This window comes from Mustela lutreola, chromosome 3, assembly GCF_030435805.1.
Source record: "Mustela lutreola isolate mMusLut2 chromosome 3, mMusLut2.pri, whole genome shotgun sequence".
Lineage (NCBI taxonomy): Eukaryota > Metazoa > Chordata > Mammalia > Carnivora > Mustelidae > Mustela > Mustela lutreola.
The window spans coordinates 194,123,359-194,139,458 of NC_081292.1; the positions used below are offsets into that span (position 1 = coordinate 194,123,359).

General features: G+C 50.1%; 1 protein-coding gene across 4 annotated transcripts in view; it reads right to left on the reverse strand.

The window, feature by feature from the left end:
* NRP2 (neuropilin 2) overlaps positions 1–16,100 on the reverse strand; it is a 115,040-nt gene that overhangs the window by 25,783 nt on the left and 73,157 nt on the right. For 2 of the 4 annotated variants that reach the window (XM_059168297.1, XM_059168299.1), the window contains exons 13-15: positions 7,731–7,993; positions 6,084–6,180; positions 4,901–4,936 (exon numbers count right to left, since the gene is read on the reverse strand). In XM_059168297.1, coding sequence (XP_059024280.1) covers positions 4,901–4,936; positions 6,084–6,180; positions 7,731–7,993 — 396 coding nt within the window. The remainder of the gene's footprint in view (positions 1–4,900; positions 4,937–6,083; positions 6,181–7,730; positions 7,994–16,100) is intronic. The other 2 variants (XM_059168298.1, XM_059168300.1) reach the window with 1 other exon arrangement.

The following is a 16,100-nucleotide window of genomic DNA, read 5'->3' on the forward strand; positions in this document are numbered from 1 at the left end:
GACATGTAGCAGGGTCAGGAGCAGAGGCACGTGCAGCGGAGCCCCAGCCTGTACGGGAACCCAGGGGTCCCGTAACCTCTCTGGCCCATCGCTTAATTTTGTGGCCAAAGCCACCCTTATTACATAGTGTTTGTGGCTACTCGGATAGAGTCTCCCAGAGCCCAACACACTGAGTGTCTCTCCTACCGAAGAATTCCGCAGACCCCTGTCCTGAGCCCTGGGGCCGGGACAGAAGTAGTCCCCTCACTCTCTGTCCCGGACTTCCGCCCGAACCTGCCTGAGGACGGTCTCGGTCAAGTTCCCACTGAATCATGATAAAGAGAAAGCATCTCTCCAAGCTACGTTTACAGAATGTCCTCTGGACCTGGAGGAGTCACCCGGGTCTCCCAAAGAAACGTTCCAAAGGACACGGACGGTGAGGCATCCCTCTCCGAAGAAGGACAAAAAGGCTCAGTGATTAAGAACGACTCAGGCCCTGGCCTCTCTGCGGAGCCCTTTCTGTCCAGGCTCAAAATGAGGTGCTGGGGAAGGAGTATTTCAGATAAAAGGCTTGTTTCATTTGTGAGATTAAACAAACAAACAAACAAACAGAAAAGGGTTGTCTGCTCTAGAAGGGTTTACAGAAGGCAGTAGAAGAATCTGGTCACCCCAAGGGGATCTGTTTGGAAGAAGAATGCTAAAGTACAAAATTTCCCTGAGGAAGGACTCCTCGGTTTGCTTTCCGAGAGGTGCAGGGGGTCCTCGGGAGGCTTCCACGAGGCTAGCAGACACTGCACTGAGCGGGAGCGTCTCTCCAAAATGCCTTGAATTCAGATCTGTGGCTGCCTGGAGTTTCAGACACTTCTCTTTGGTGGCACTCTCTCCTTGAGAGAGGAAAAGTCGGTGAAAAAAAAGTGGTTCTTCTCCCCTTAGAGAAACTGACGTTGGCAGCTGTTTGATGCCCGGCAAGCTTGCGGGGAGGGGCGCGTCAGGCCCCTCTGTGACAGGAGAGGCAGCTTGCACGAGCGAACCTCACAGAGAATGCCTCAGTGTCCCCTCAGGCAAGCAATGGCAGCCAAGCAGCGAGGCGGTTTACACACATCTGATCTCCATGCTTCCTTGCTCAGCAACACCTAGCCTTAATCTGGCAGCTGGAGATGTCAGGGGAGGGAGACGACGAGAAGGAATCACACACCACAGCTGCCTATCTGCAACCCTGGCAGCCTCTAGGAATGCTTCTCTGCCTTTCATCCCGCACCCCGTCTTGGAAGTGCTTCTAGGAGAGAAGAGCGGGAAACCAAGGAGAGTGGGGATTTGAGGCCAATCCCGGGTCCTGTGCCCTAGGATGGGGGGCACTACGTCAGCTGGCGATGCCCCCGGGGGGTGGTCGTGGGGAGTGAGGATGGGGGTAAAAGAGGAGAGAGAGTGATGGAAATTGGCAGAGACGGACCAGCTGGCACCAAAGAAACAGAACCTAAAACCCGACGCAAACCCCGGCCAGCTCTGTCGCTACCCCAGAACGGGTCTCTCGTAAGACGGCTCCCCTCTTTGCCCAGGAGCCACACTGAGATGTTCCCTTCCTCCTGGTTTCACCTGGAGGAAAATGGAGCAGGACTGTGGAGAATGAAACCCGGAGGTGGGCCCTACGGCTCTCGGAACTGGTCTGAGACATAAAACCCAGACTCACAGTCATTAATAAGAGATACTGAGGTCCCTTTTAGCATCCATCAGTGGTAGACACACGGGTTCGGAATCCTTCACGATAACAACCGCCTGTCCTGAGTACACCTGTGCCTGGGATTTCCACGGGTCTCTAACGGGGAGGGTACCAAACCCGCTCTCTCTGCTCCTGTGTTGTTCAACGTCCCCAGCCTCTAATGTGAACGAAACCTCTGGCTTCTACTGTGAGCGGCTAAGAATAGCCACCTGGTCAACAACCACAGAGCTCTGACCACAGGCTTGCCATATTTTTACTGGCTTCTTTATTCTTCCTTTTTCTCTCATTGAAAAAAGAAAGTACTGGTTAAGAGGAAATAATCCATCATCTTAATTATACCATTTTTGGGTTCTTTCTTTTTTTTTCTTTTCTTTTTCATTTGTTAAAGCTCAAATTTTAGAAAAAGATACATGACGGACGGCACTATGTTTATAGCCGCTGCTTAAAAAAAAAAAAAGGAAGAAAAAAATGCACATCCAGGCTACATTGTTTAAAATGTGACTCATAACAACAACAAAAGTCTTCTTACAAATCACATGACAACGAAGCTTATTCACTCTCCAGCCTCCCTGTTCCTTCCCTACACATTCTCTTTTTCTCTAAGGCTTGTTTCTCATCGTTAGGGACTCACACCCTGGTTTACAATCAAAGTATACGCACTAAGCAGAAAACACAAGGTGATTGGAATAAAAAGAAAATGTTTCATGGCAAGAAATGAGTAAGAGGCAGAGAATGAAAGACACTTTCAAATAGAAAAGATCAAGATACCCCTCATAAGACCCAGCCCAGAGGCCACTTTTATTACGTTTCCTTAAAGATTTACCTAGTACACATCAGTCTCTCCTAAAGAATGAAATTGCTTCTGTCTCATGCTTAATTTATAATGGAAAAGAAAAACAACCTGGATTCAAAAAAAGCCGTGCTAACAATGTAACCGCCTATTGTTACTACTGTTACACCATCAACTTTCCACATCCTGCCTGCCCAAACCTGGTTTCTCTTTGTTTCCCTTTTTGAGTGAAAAGGCTGATTTCATCCCAGGACACCCACGCCCCACCAGGGCTGCCCTTGACCAGGAGAGGAACGCTGTGCCAGTCACCGACAAGGTTAGCAAATGGTCACCCCGGATAGAAGGCTTTGCTTGAATTCAAAACACAGAGCTGCATGCTGAGGTCAAAGCGGCCTCGGCCCCACAGAAGACGGGCCCTGAGTTCACCTGGCTACCGCCTCTGAGTTCCAAGTACAACTTGCCAATGTGATAGAAATTGCCTATTTTTAATTCCCCAATCCTGCCCTTGACTTCATGTTCCTCGGTCAAGTGTCTGCCCCTCAGGACTTGGTTTCCTGCTTCCAGAATGCTTGCTCTCTCCAGAGGCAATAGCCAGGGGCCAGACGGTGCCACCGGGAGCTGCTTTTGCTTAACCCCCGAATCAGCCCACCGGGAGCCCGCCGGAGATGCTTACCTTCCAGTCACTAAGCCCCGTGTTTATTTTGGCTAAGTGAGCGCTGCGGCTCTGATGATATTTTATTTATATATTTTGTGCACGAGAACATGACTGGACTGTGAAGCCTCACGGTAAACACAGCCTCAAGGAGAGCACATGTGCCCTGCTTTGTTGATTCTCTTAAGAAGCAAAGCACTTAGCCCCTGTACTTGTCAGTCATGGACCGAGACACGCCGGCTCGCATGCGACAGTGTCTGTACCACTCCTGGATGTCTTTGGCCAGCCTTCCCGGGGGCTTGGAGTCTTAGTGAGCAGCCTTGACTGGCCCCACAGAGACATTACCTTGGGTCCTGGAATTCCAAGAACTTGAAAATAACTGTGATCCAAGTGAGTCACTTCCGACTCAGCTGCCCTGCCCACACGCAGACCCGCATGAACAGAAATCTCACGCACCGAGAGCATCAGCCCACGCCCAGGAACACACTCCTTACTTTCCAGGATGCTGGGGGTGGGGCGGGGGGAGCAGGGGGGGCCGCTGGGGAGCCAAGGTGGGGGAGAAAGCAAGAACTCAGTATTCTGTGTCAGTCTGTCACTCTCTTTCTAGCCACTCTCCCCCCCCCCCCCCCACCCCCCGGCTATTGTGTTAGAGGGTGATGAGTGGAAAATTAGGCCCGATGATTTGGAGTCAAAAGCGCATCTAGGTGGCAAACCAGGAATTCATCTCTTTCTAGCCAGGAGCTGGACAGATTAATGAGAGTGAAGATAACGAGTCTAGACTGGAGATATAAAAATGACTTCCCTTATCTCTGGAATGCTGTCACCTCTGGGGTAAAGGCCAGCCCGGGCCAAGAGGGCACAGCAGGTCTCGCAACTGTTTGTATGAAAAACCCCAGGCGTCAGGTGAGGGGCAGTGTGGGCGTGTGGTCTGCCAGCCCGGCCAACAGAACTGAAGCCCTCGGACAGGCTTCTAGACACTCGGCACTGGCCCGCTGGGTGGGAACCGCACTGGCGCCAAGTCACTGGAGAGCAAGGAGGGCAGGAGGGGAACCACCACCCACGGCCGGACTGTGACGCCAGCATCCCCAGTTCTTCTCTCTCTGCTCTGCTCTTTACTAGGGAGCCAATGTCCTGTTCTGGTTTTCACTCCTGTATTGAAATGCTCTAACTCCAGCTGGCAAATGTGCCTCCTTGTTCCCTTCACCGGACACCGGCTCCAGAATTCTGCAACTTTTTCTCCCCAGGATCATCGCTCCTCGTGTCTTTTCCCTAACGTTCTACCCTCGCCAAACTGCCCGCACTGTCCCTCCCTGCGGATTCATTGAGACTGCTGCCTTGGTGCCCTGCGGCTGGGAAGAAACCATCGTCAGGCGAAAATCAATCATTGCCACCTCATTTCACTTTTAATTTACTACTGATTTTTGTTGTTGTTCAGTCTCTCCCACAGCCTCTCCTTTCTCACCGCTCATGCATTTTCAGCCTCATTGCTCCCCGTTGGACAATGCAAGGCTGAAAGGTTTATCTGTAACCTATTTGTCTCTATTATAGGTTTCTAAACTTTAATTAAACAAGAGGCGGTAAAGATCTCAATCCTCTCTCCGGGAATCTACAGGTGTTGTTGGTGCCATCTAGTGGCGGGAAGGTGTGGCGTCTGTTTTCTCTTAAGAGATCTGTCAAGTTTGGAGGTGCCTCCCCCAACACCAAATTCACATCACATGGGTGGAAGAAAAAGACATGCAAAAAAAAAAAATTTTTTTTTTACCTTTAAAATTCTCACCTGCAAAAGCTGAGATGGGTTCTGGAGGAAAAAAAAAAATATTGAGTTAGATAAGGGGTAGAAGTAATGGGGCAGGTTTAAGGTGTAATGAAGATGATTTTTTGTAATACCCCATGGAAAGTGTCCCCACGTCTCCTCATGCTCGAGACCGTGTCTAACACATCAGCATCCCAGGGGCTGGCGGGGTGGGGAGGGAGGAGGAGAGCCCTAAAGTTGCTTTGGAACAAAAAGGACTTTATAGAGCAATGGGTCTCTGAAGCATTGTAATCAGTCATTTACCACTGATTACTTTCTCGGAGCCTGGATTACACGTAGATGCCCAGGGCCTGAGGGGCTGGGGTGGTCCCTGCTGCTTCTGACATCATCGGGCACACACACATCCAGGACCCGTGTGCCAAGAGAAGCACTCAGTAAGGGATCCCAGTCCCTCTGCCGAGTAAAGCAGGTCCCGTTCCTTCTCAGAATTCCCTCTTGCTTTTGGAAATGCCCATGGCGCGCAAGGGAGACGGTGTCGGGATGGGCGGATGTGTGCATCTTCAGTGGGCTGTCTGCTCAGCACTTCTGTCCAAAGAGACAATCACGGTGTCCTTCCTGTGCTGGTCACTTGGCCTGCGGTGCTTAATCTTACAGCTCTGGGATCCGGGGCACTGAAGCTACTAGCTTCAAAGAAAACTAAAATTCTACCTCCCCTGCTGTCATTTCTCCTGCAATTCATTCATGTACAGGAGCAACGTGGGTAATCGTGTTATCAGTCTGATATAACATATGTACTATTTTAGCTCTCCAGTGAAGGCTTCCATTAAAAACATCAAACCCGTGCAGCATGTAATTCTGACTGGCAGCTGCTCTCATTCTCTAGCATTTTCTTTGCTAAAAGCTGGAGTCTGATGATGGGGTGTTGGCACCCTGAGTCTCCGTATACTTAATGCTTGTCGATTTCTGAATGGGAACAGGAGATAGAAGACTTCACCTCGCTTCACACCCCTCCCATCTCATCCCCAATGCAGCCTAAGACACAACGATATTCATAGCCCACCTCCTGCATGGACTGTAGCTGTTCTCCCACTGGGTTCTACTGGGTTTGAAAATGGCGTGTTGCCTCCTCTTGTATATCCCCGCCCCCGGTGTCTTATTTGGAAGAACCACAAAGAGACAAATATTCACGTACCCATACAGTTCTCCAGTGGGACATCAGTGCTTATCCGAATGTCGTCAATGGCAATTTCTCCTGAACGTCCTTTTCCTATGACTCCCTCAAACACAATCTAGAAGCCGGGAGAACAAGAGCCATGGTTAACCGAGCTCCCTGGTTCAAACCATGCAAAGATTTCCAATTTTCTGTTAAACGCAGCTTAAAGTGTGTGTGTGTGTGTGTGTGTGTGTGTGTGTGTGTGTATGTTACTATACCTGGTACACATCTGTTGACCACATGGCTAGAGTACTTGAAATCTTAATTTAAAAAGAATCAAATGCATATCTAAAGGGATTAAAAATATATATAACAAGGTGTGGATATTGTTGTCCAGTAACTGGAAGGTACTGATTAAAAGGACCAGAATCAAGACATGTTTAAAGGAGAGTTGAAATGTCCCTAGCCATGTCTGAGTTTTCTTTCCCATAAATCTTTCAAAATGCCCAATCCAGGTATTTGGAAACTCAGAGGACATAACAGATGGGAGTAAGGTGAGATACACGGTGTGATGGGTTTGGACTGCCTTTGGCATAATGTTGTCTTATACCTCCATTATTACAACGAGGAGGGAAAGGACTTTCTCCTTCACCAATACTTGCCTGAACACCTACTATGTGCCAGGAACAAGGACAGTTACAAAATCGAGCATCCGGACCCTCTGCCCAGGGAACCTTACCATCTGGCGGGGGAGACAAAAATGCAAACAGGTCCTTGCAATACAGCGCATTACGGTTTATAAATGGGAATGCAGGCGGGGTGGGGCGGAGCCCAGGACCCCTCACAACCTCCAGTGCGAGTGCAGGCTGCACACGGAAGGCCCTCGGCTCCGTGGTCTTCAATCATTCCTCACGCTCACCCTCCCCGGGTTCTCTCTGCAGACGAGCACATGTCCTCTGGCAAGCTGAGCGAGCAGTTGGCTGCCTCACCAGCCATCTGTTGCTGCTTCTCGTCTGGGGAGGAGCAGGTTAATGCCTTGGCTGGTTCTCAGTCACCTCTTCCACAGTGTGCCTACTCCTACCCAAGCCTCAGCCACAGCTGTGCAAACCCATCTGTGCCTCAGTCTTTCGCTCTGTGGGGCAGAGATAATAGAGCCCAGCTCCTGCAGCTTTGGGGAGAGGAACCCCTCGTTGAGGAGCCTTTCGGGTCTGTGGGCCACTGAGTGCAAACAGCGGCTGCCCCTTCTACGTGCCCACCTGCCCCAGGGCGGGTCTGGCAGGATTTTGTCCTCTCCTTGGAGCTGGAGGGGGCTCGGCAGGCTTCCTGCCTTGTATGTGGAGGCTGGTGTGTGTTTATTTCCCTGGCTTCTGGGTCCCTTTGTCAGGCTACCTGATAGCAATCGAAACTAAACTGGAGAGAAGAAACATTTGTTGGGAAGATTTCAGCAATATAAAAGGCAATAGGAGGAACAAAGAACCAAGTCTGGGTGTAGAGATAGGCACATTTTGAATAACAAATAAGAGTGTCATTTAGTTGCCATGGCAATGTGAGAAACACAATGAAAACAGCGGCGCTTAACCACATTCCCTAATGATGAATGGGCATGGCCCTCGGAAATCTTGAAATCCGGATCACAAAGATTCCCCTGGACCTCTGTACCTGCGCCCCCGCCCATCACCACCCTACCTGATACTCCATGTCATAGCTGGGCAAGATGATCCGCCCGTGTTTCCACTCGTCACCCTGGTCCTCGCGGATGACCCAGAGGAGCTTGCTCTCCTGGCTGGCCTCGCGCACCACCTGCAGCGCCACCCCGCGGCCGCCGGTGGCTTGGTACTGGAACTCCATGCACACGGGGCTTCGGGGCAGGTGCACCGGAGGGCTGATGAGCCGTGCATACTGGCCCTCTCTCCGGCCGTCGCTCTGCAGCCGCAAGAAATTCCTGTCATCTGGAGGAAAGAAACCCAGAGGGTCCCGGTGAACACTGGGGAGAGAGACCAGTTTGAGGCTGTGCCCTCCCGCCCCGGGAAAGCCAGAACCGGAGTTTGGGGGGTTGAAGTCTTGTTTATTCATGTCCTTGTTCTCCAGGCCCCGTGCTTCCTTCTCAAGGCTCTTTCCGAGCTTGGCTCAAAAGCGGCTTCCTTTTGAAGCCTCTTTGGGAGCCTTTATGTCGGGTTGGTCTTTCCTGCCCATTTCTCCATATCACTTTCTCTGTCTTGTCTGCAGATGGCACTTGGTGCGGTTGGCCTTCCGTCTTGGCTCGCAGTGTCTGTGTCTGTCTTCCCCCCCAGATTCGAAGACGCCAGACCCACGTCTTATTCGCCATTGGCTCACCCAAAGGACCGATGCCGCCTAATGGACTAGATTATTAGGGGGCGAGGCGGCTGCGAGACGGGCGGAAGATCCCGGCCAGGCAGCTTGTGCTTCAAGCCCTTGTCGTCTTGGCTGGGCACTGTCCAGACGGAAGACATTTAAAACCGTCTGTCTCCACCCGTGCCACTAGGAGGTACCTGGGCTCTAGTGACTGTCAGAAGCCAGCATCAACCTGAAGCGGAAGAAGGGATGCTGGCTGCGGTGGGGTGGGGTGAAAGCCAGGGTGGCCGGACGCCCTACTTCCTTCCCTGTCTGGGCCAAGGAGGCCAGAACTGGCCCTTTTCAGAAAGCCAGGCAAACAGAGCTCCGCCGAGAACGGGCACGGGCATCATCACTAACGAAGGCTATGTGTTTCATAGACAATATACACCGGGCCGGATCAAGGTCTCACACCCCCAATGCTGCGAGGATGGGCCTTTTGGCGGATTACTTTGTAAATACATCAGACACTGCGCAGACGACGGAGGTCTTGTTGCCATTTGCAGACCGCGTCCCCTGCAGACCAGGCTATGGGGGCCTGCCCCTGCAAACCCAACAGGCACAGGAGCATTCCGGCCTCTTGTGCAGAACACAGGGAGGCGTTTGACGATCTCACCGCCTCCTTTGGGCTGAACTCTTCTGCCAAAGTGGTGGGGGCACGTTCACACCACATAGCCAGCCCCTCAAACACTTTAGAATCCCCTTAATCTGAGAGGTGTGCACCCAGCTTTCTTATTCACCAGGGACTGTTAACATCCTGGGCTTGTTAGGGGAGAACTTGTTAGGCAAGAACTCCAGAGCCCTGGGCGCCTGGGTAGCTCAGTGGGTTAAGCCGCTGCCTTCGGCTCAGGTCATGATCTCAGGGTCCTGGGATCGAGTCCCGCATCGGGCTCTCTGCTCAGCAGGGAGCCTGCTTCCTCCTCTCTCTCTCTGCCAGCCTCTCTGCCTACTTGTAATCTCTCTCTGTCAAATAAATAAATAAATAAATAAAATTTAAAAAAAAAAAAAAAAAAAAAAAAGAACTCCAGAGCCCTGAATCAACAGGGTTATTCTCTAGACCAGTGGTTCGCTGTTGCCACTCCAGCGGACATCATTGTTCAAGCAAGAAGGAACAGGTCACAGTCCTCCCATCACTGGCCCCCAAACCGCTCCTTCCTTCCTTCCCACAGCCCATCTCTCTCCTTCCTGCCTGCCTCCCCGCCAAGCCTCTCCAGTTAGATTCCCTAGAATTACTGCACCAAAAGCTACCCTCCCTTGCAGTCAAATCGGACCAGTTCAGGATGCATAGTTGGGATTTCGGTTTGTCTCCTTAACCATCCAGAACCACATGTCTAATACCCCAGCACAGGAGAGCCCTTCAAGGCCAGAGTCAGCGCAGATAACTAGGCAGCGGTCCACAGCAGAAATCTCGAAGGTGGTGATCTGCCAAGGGAGGAGACATGGGGGCCGCAACCAGACAGCTCCAAGATCTTCCAAACCTACGCCTTCTCCTATCAGATCCTATTACTACCGTTATTAATGATAATAATTATACGTCATATTTGCAGAATGCTCTGCAGGTTTCCAAAGCACATTCACGAGCATCGTTTCGTCTAATTCTTCCCAAATGCCTTTGAGAGCCCTATCTTCTGAATGTTATTTGCACAAGACGGAGAGACGGAGGTCAGTAAAGTTCAAGGGGGCTCATCCAACGTGGAGAGGGCAGTCAGGTGCACAGCCAGACCTGACGTCGGGTTTTCCGCCTCCCAGAAGTGGGGTCTTCACTTCAGCTATGCCCAGGTGCCCGCCCAGCGTGTGGGCAATCGGTCCCTGTCTATTCAAGGCAAACTGGGCGTCACCCCCGACACCTACCCCCCACTTTCACGTCTCCTTCCTGCCACCCCCCCACCCCTTACCAACTCCACCTCTCCCACCTCTTTGAGCAATTCTTCTCCTACCCATTCTGGCATATTCCGCCTCTTTCCTCTCCACAACTCAAGCATTTACCGACTGCACCACTGATCATACCTTATTTTTAAAAAGATTGAGGCCATTTCTCATGCGTTTCAGAAGGTAACCACCCACGGCCCTGCACTGTAATTTAACCGTTTCGTGGGTGCCTCTCCCATGGCTCCAGGTAGATGACAGAATCCCAGGCTTACGCATCTAAGGGTTAATACTCTGCTGCTTCTCCCTGTATATGTCACAACTCAAGGAAATTTTGATCCCACCGATGAATGACTGGCAAACCCATGGATGAAGGAACGATATGAGGCTCGATATTCTCTCAAGACCCACGAACAGAGGGAGAGTCAGCTAGCCTTTGGTAATCCCAGATTCAGATAATCTCTTCACAATTCCCTCCCACCGTCCTGAACCAACAGCCCTTTCAAAGGTGAGGTGAGCTGATAATAACAGGGTGACCTGGGGACACACGTGGGGCCACCAGTGAGAACCCCCATCCCCCCCGAAGCTCCCGTGCTCCAGTAATTTCCAAGCCCTGACTGCTTTCACCTCAGATCGAAAGGAAACCAGATTTCAGAGACTTATTATTCAGCCTTCTTCCTTCACAGTTTCACAAATAAGACCCACTTGCTGCTTGAAAATTGCTTGGCAGAAATACTGTCACTTGTGTGAATTTACATTCTTAAGCGGCAGGGGATTCATAGCATAATGGTTAGAATTTAGTAAGTAGAATGTGTGTGGAGGTGGAGAGAGCCGCGCTGGCTGGATCTTATCCGGGTCTGTTCCGTTTAATCATCCTGTGGCTAAAACTTCGGGCCCCATCAGGCCAGAGGTCTCCCAGGCTGCTGCACCCAGACCCCAGCCGGCCCCCTTCTCGCCCCACCCCTGCTCTCGCTCTCCCAATAAGACCATAATCGCTCCGCATGATTTAAAGGACCCCGGGAAGACTGGGGAGTTAATGCTGGTGGCGTGCTAAGCACGAGCAGCTGAAGGATCATAAGTCAGTGCTGACATCCAAGCTAATCCACTAGTTTGCAGAATCTCAAGACAAGCGGGCCTCTGAATTTCACTCAGTTAAATCATTTGTGCCCCACTTGTCTGCTAAGTGCTAGGAGCTTGAGGGAAGAAAGATGATATGTAAATTTAAGGAATTAGCAGTAGACATCAGTCAGAGGGACGCTGAGCCGCAAAACCTCCCCGCCTGTCGCCGAGAGGGGCCTGATTGGAGGCAGGACGTAGGGAGGAATGGCTCTGACCAGGCAGGGCCCCCAGGGAGGGGACCGGAAACGCGGGGGCAAGAGTACTGGTGTTGGCTGAGCGCCTCCTGTGGGCCAGCGTTGGCACCAGAAGCGCCGCCTGCTTTCTCTTCCGTGATCGTCCCTGGGAAATCTAGGTCGGGGAAGCAAGCACCGCTTTCCCTGATTTTACTGGAGAGGAAACGGAGGTGGAGGTGCGGAGGCTTGAAGCCATGTGTCTCAGACGGCGGCTAGGGAGCGAACGGCACCCAAGTAAGGAGGATTGCCAAGAGCGTGGCCGCTCATCTGGGCTGGACCCCTTGTCTGATGCTCACCCATCATTTAAAGCCTCAGTTTCCCCCGTCTGTAAAATGGGTATAATAAGAACATTGCTGGAGAGGGCTGTGAGGAGAAGGAGATGGAACAGGCCATGCTAAATGCTTGACACAGTAACTGGGACATAGTAAGTGCTCATTAAAACCTCTGGTCTTTATTACTACTACTACTATTGCTACACACACTGACTTCTATGCTTGCCTTTGTTTTTTTGTTTTTGTTTTTGTTTTGTTTTGTTTTTAAAGAAAAGAAAAAGGGTCAGAAAAGCACCAGTCACCTGGGAAGACAAGTCCTAGACTAACGAGGAAGTATGGTTTGGCTGGAGGTCAGTGAAGACGCTCCAACCCCTGCAACCAGACAGCTCCCACTTGTGCGTAATGCGCTGTTGACCACATGTATTTCCTACCACTATATAGTAGATGAAATAAAATACAACATGATTCTGGAATGAGAGTGGGACCTCAAGAGACCATTTAGATCAGGTCAGCCCGGCTGCCCAGAGGAACCATGCTGAAAATGTCCCCAGAACAGCTGTCCACCCTCTGCTTTCAATCCTCCAGAGAAGAAGTTTCCATAGGTCACATCGGCAATGTGTTTTCTGGGTCACAACCCTAACTGTCAGGAACTTCTTAAATTCAGTTTTAAGTTTTCCTGCTGTCATTGAGACACACGTCCTCCGTCTACCCCTGATGGAGCACAGCCAATTTCTGTCCTCTGACTTGGAAACATTTTTCACTAGTGAAGAATTCAGACCCCGGGTCTTCATTTTCTCAGGAAACTCAATGCTTGCCTCTTTAAATGCCCACACTGGGGGGGCTTTAGTTATGGGGGTAGGTCTATACTAATGCTCCTCTAAGCTAAGTGCTTCCATTCTTTGAAGTCATGGCACCCATATATGTGCTGTGAGTGAAGTCTGTTCCCGTAGAACATTCTAGTTTATGGCCTATCACTGCCGAACACAGAGGAAGTTGTAAGCACGCAACGGCTGCTGATTACTTGATCAACTAACGGGCTGCGATGGCACAGGGGGGCCCCTTTAGCCACTGACTTGGACTTCAGGGAAAAAGCCCTCTGGGTTGTTAAGAGGTGCCCAAACATGACAATTGACCAGCTGAGAACCAGCTCGCCTGCTGGAGACTGTCTTCTTATACTCATAGCTGATGGCAACCAGCTCGCCTGCTGGAGACTGTCTTCTTATACTCATAGCTGATGGCAGTGTTGCCGGCCATGGAGAGCTTCCAACAAAAAGACAATAGGAAGGAAATACGTTTAGTTGCTGAAAGAGAATGAAGAACTAACGTCCCAGAGATACAATCCCTCTCCTCCTGGACCTGACGTATTTGGGAGGCATTTTGCTAGGTTTTGACTCAAAACATCTGTCGTTGCCCATGACACAGGAAAAATAATCATATGGGAACTAACAATAGGAGTTCAAAAGAGCAGCGGGGCCGTGCAGAGGACAGGGCCGTTTAGCCATTTTAACCTGCCGCTGTCTCTAGAAAGGATCTCCTGATGTCTTACCTGGCGATTTATGGCCGCATCTGGCTTCAGCTGCAGCAGTGCTGTGTGAGCACGTGACTGTTCGGCCCAACAACATGGACTCGGCCGTGTGCACACCTTACCAAACCCTGAAGTAAATCACCAGCCCGATCATCCTGGCTATCGCAAAGCCAAACGCACCATCTGTCCGACACACACATCTCCTGGCTAGCATCTTGCCCTCCTACTAGAACAACCATCTGAGAGAATATTTAGTGCTGCAGGAGATGTAATCTCTTTGTATAGGTCATGCTTAAAACATGAGTCAGCCCCTCGGCTGGCCTCCCAAGGTCAGTCTATCTCTGCTAAGGTCCTCAAATTAACAACCTGTTAAGGGAAACATTGACTTTGGATGAACTCAGCAGGATGTTCTCAGGGTTTACAATTGACCGTTTTGTGGATGTTTGAGGTGTCAGGTCTGGTCTTTGCAGGAGTCTTCCCAGAGCTGGCTTTTTTTTTTTTTTTAACTTATTTTTTAAAATTTTTTTGTGTGTCCACTTTCATGAAGGTTTTGCAGTGGTGGCAGTCTTGTCATCATTCTGCCCTTTCATTATCAATCTGCACACTGCCGGGGAACTCAGCCAATCAGGACTTTCAGAAAAAAAGGAAACAAAGCCGATGAACACAGAGGAAGGAAAAATAAAATAATAGGCAAATAGGGAGGGAGGCAAACTGTAAGAGACTCTGAACTACCGGGAACAAACTGATGGTTGCCGGAAGGGAGGTGGGGGGATGGGGCAGCTGAGTGACAGGCGTTAAGGAGGGCACTTGAAATGGGGTGTCCCGTGCAACTGATGAATCACCTACTTCTACCTCGGAAACTAATAGTACACCGTGTGTTAATTAAATTGAATTCAAATTAAAAAAATTCAAAAAAGGAATAATAGCTTCTCTTCACTGCTGTCTTTCCATAAAGTCAGAGAGATTTGCCTTCCTATTTTCCTTAAAAAAGGGCCTCTGTGCTTCTCTTCTCCAGCTGAAGGTGTTCTTTGAATGTCGGCTTTCCCGTAGCCAAGCTGCTCCTGGTCTTTAATTGCCTCCCACAGTCTGAGCCCCAGAAGGTCTCGTCTGTGTATGAGCAGTGGCTCTGCCCGCTCCAAGCCACCTCATCCTCTTTCCAACGGCAACTCAAGCTAATGCCAACGCAGAGTCCGGATCCTTTGCTGCCTACAGGGGAGGTCTTTTGAGTTCAGAGAATTTGCTTTTTCATTCAGAGTCATAACTAGCTCCCTGCCAAATAACAAGCCTATCGTGAGCAAGTTCACTCCTCAGTTCCCCTCTGTCATTTCTCTGCAACCATCTACCTCCCCTGACCCTACCACACACACACACACACACACACACACACACACACACACACACAGAGTCTTAGGCACCTGTGCCCCCGTGAATCACAGTCCTCTACTCCCATGGAGTTTATAAATGGCCTGATGTGCATCAAAACAGCCCCGCGATAACGTTAATAACTCTCCCACTGACATCTGGGGGAATAGCGACCCTTAGCAAAATTCCAGTATTTCGGAACATTGTATTCTTAGTCTGTCTTGAGCTTGTTTCTGAATCCAGAGTAAAGGTTTTGCTTTCTCAAGCCAATAAACACAGAAGTGCTGAGCTGCCAAAGCTCTGTTTTTTTGTAATGGTGGACTGATCCAAACAGGCACTGCCCGCTTTATTTTTTAATTATTTATTATTTATTTAATTTTAAGGAGGTTCCAAGCCCAATGTGGGGCATGAACCCACAACTCTGAGACCACGTGTTGCGTTATCTGTAGGCGGAGCCGGCCGGCACCCTGCCCGTTTCCTGTATTTCACGTCCACCATTTGGAGTGATTGAAGTGAAGGAATCCTGTCACCGTACTTCATGAGGTCAACGGACGTGTAAGAGAGCACACATGTAGGGAGCCCACACACTTGAGGATTCTGAAGCGGACCTGCCATGGTGCGCTCTTTCTCTAGTCTTCTTGTCTCAATCCTGATAATAATGATAATAATAGTAACCATAACTATTACTGTTAGTACGACTACTATTATTACTATTATTGATATTACTTAGTCTTTACTTTCTTTTGGTCAGATGAAAGAGCTCCTACCCCACCTAACGCTATGCTACTTGCTTCCCTTACTGTGGTGGCTCACTGAGGTTGAATGACCCGATGACAAAAGTAGCCACACCGGACACTCCCACCAAGGGACTCCAGAGAAGGTACACCCACCTAATCACTTGCTTCTTGGTTTCCACTGCCATCGGCCCCTCTGTGGGGAAGCAGCATCAGCAAGGACCCCAGAGATCACGCACACCTCAATGCTAAAAGACGTCTACGCAGTCTGACCAAGACAATCCTGTGCTGATGACCCTGGTCTACAACGGTGCTGTCTGACACATCATGGCCACCAAGCCCCTGAAATGAGGAACTAAAATTATAGCTCTATTTGATTGTAATTAAGTAAAATGAAAAGAGCTAGCGGCTACCACATTAAACATGCTCTAGACACACAGACTCACCACGGCATCTCAGAGTTTTTACCTTGTCCCTGAAATATGTGAATCTGATCATCCTCAAAACTGGGTTTACGACCATCGCACTTGAGACTGTCTCTGGAAAATACTACAGTTCCCACAAGGGAAGACATTTTCTGTGAGGCTGTAGCT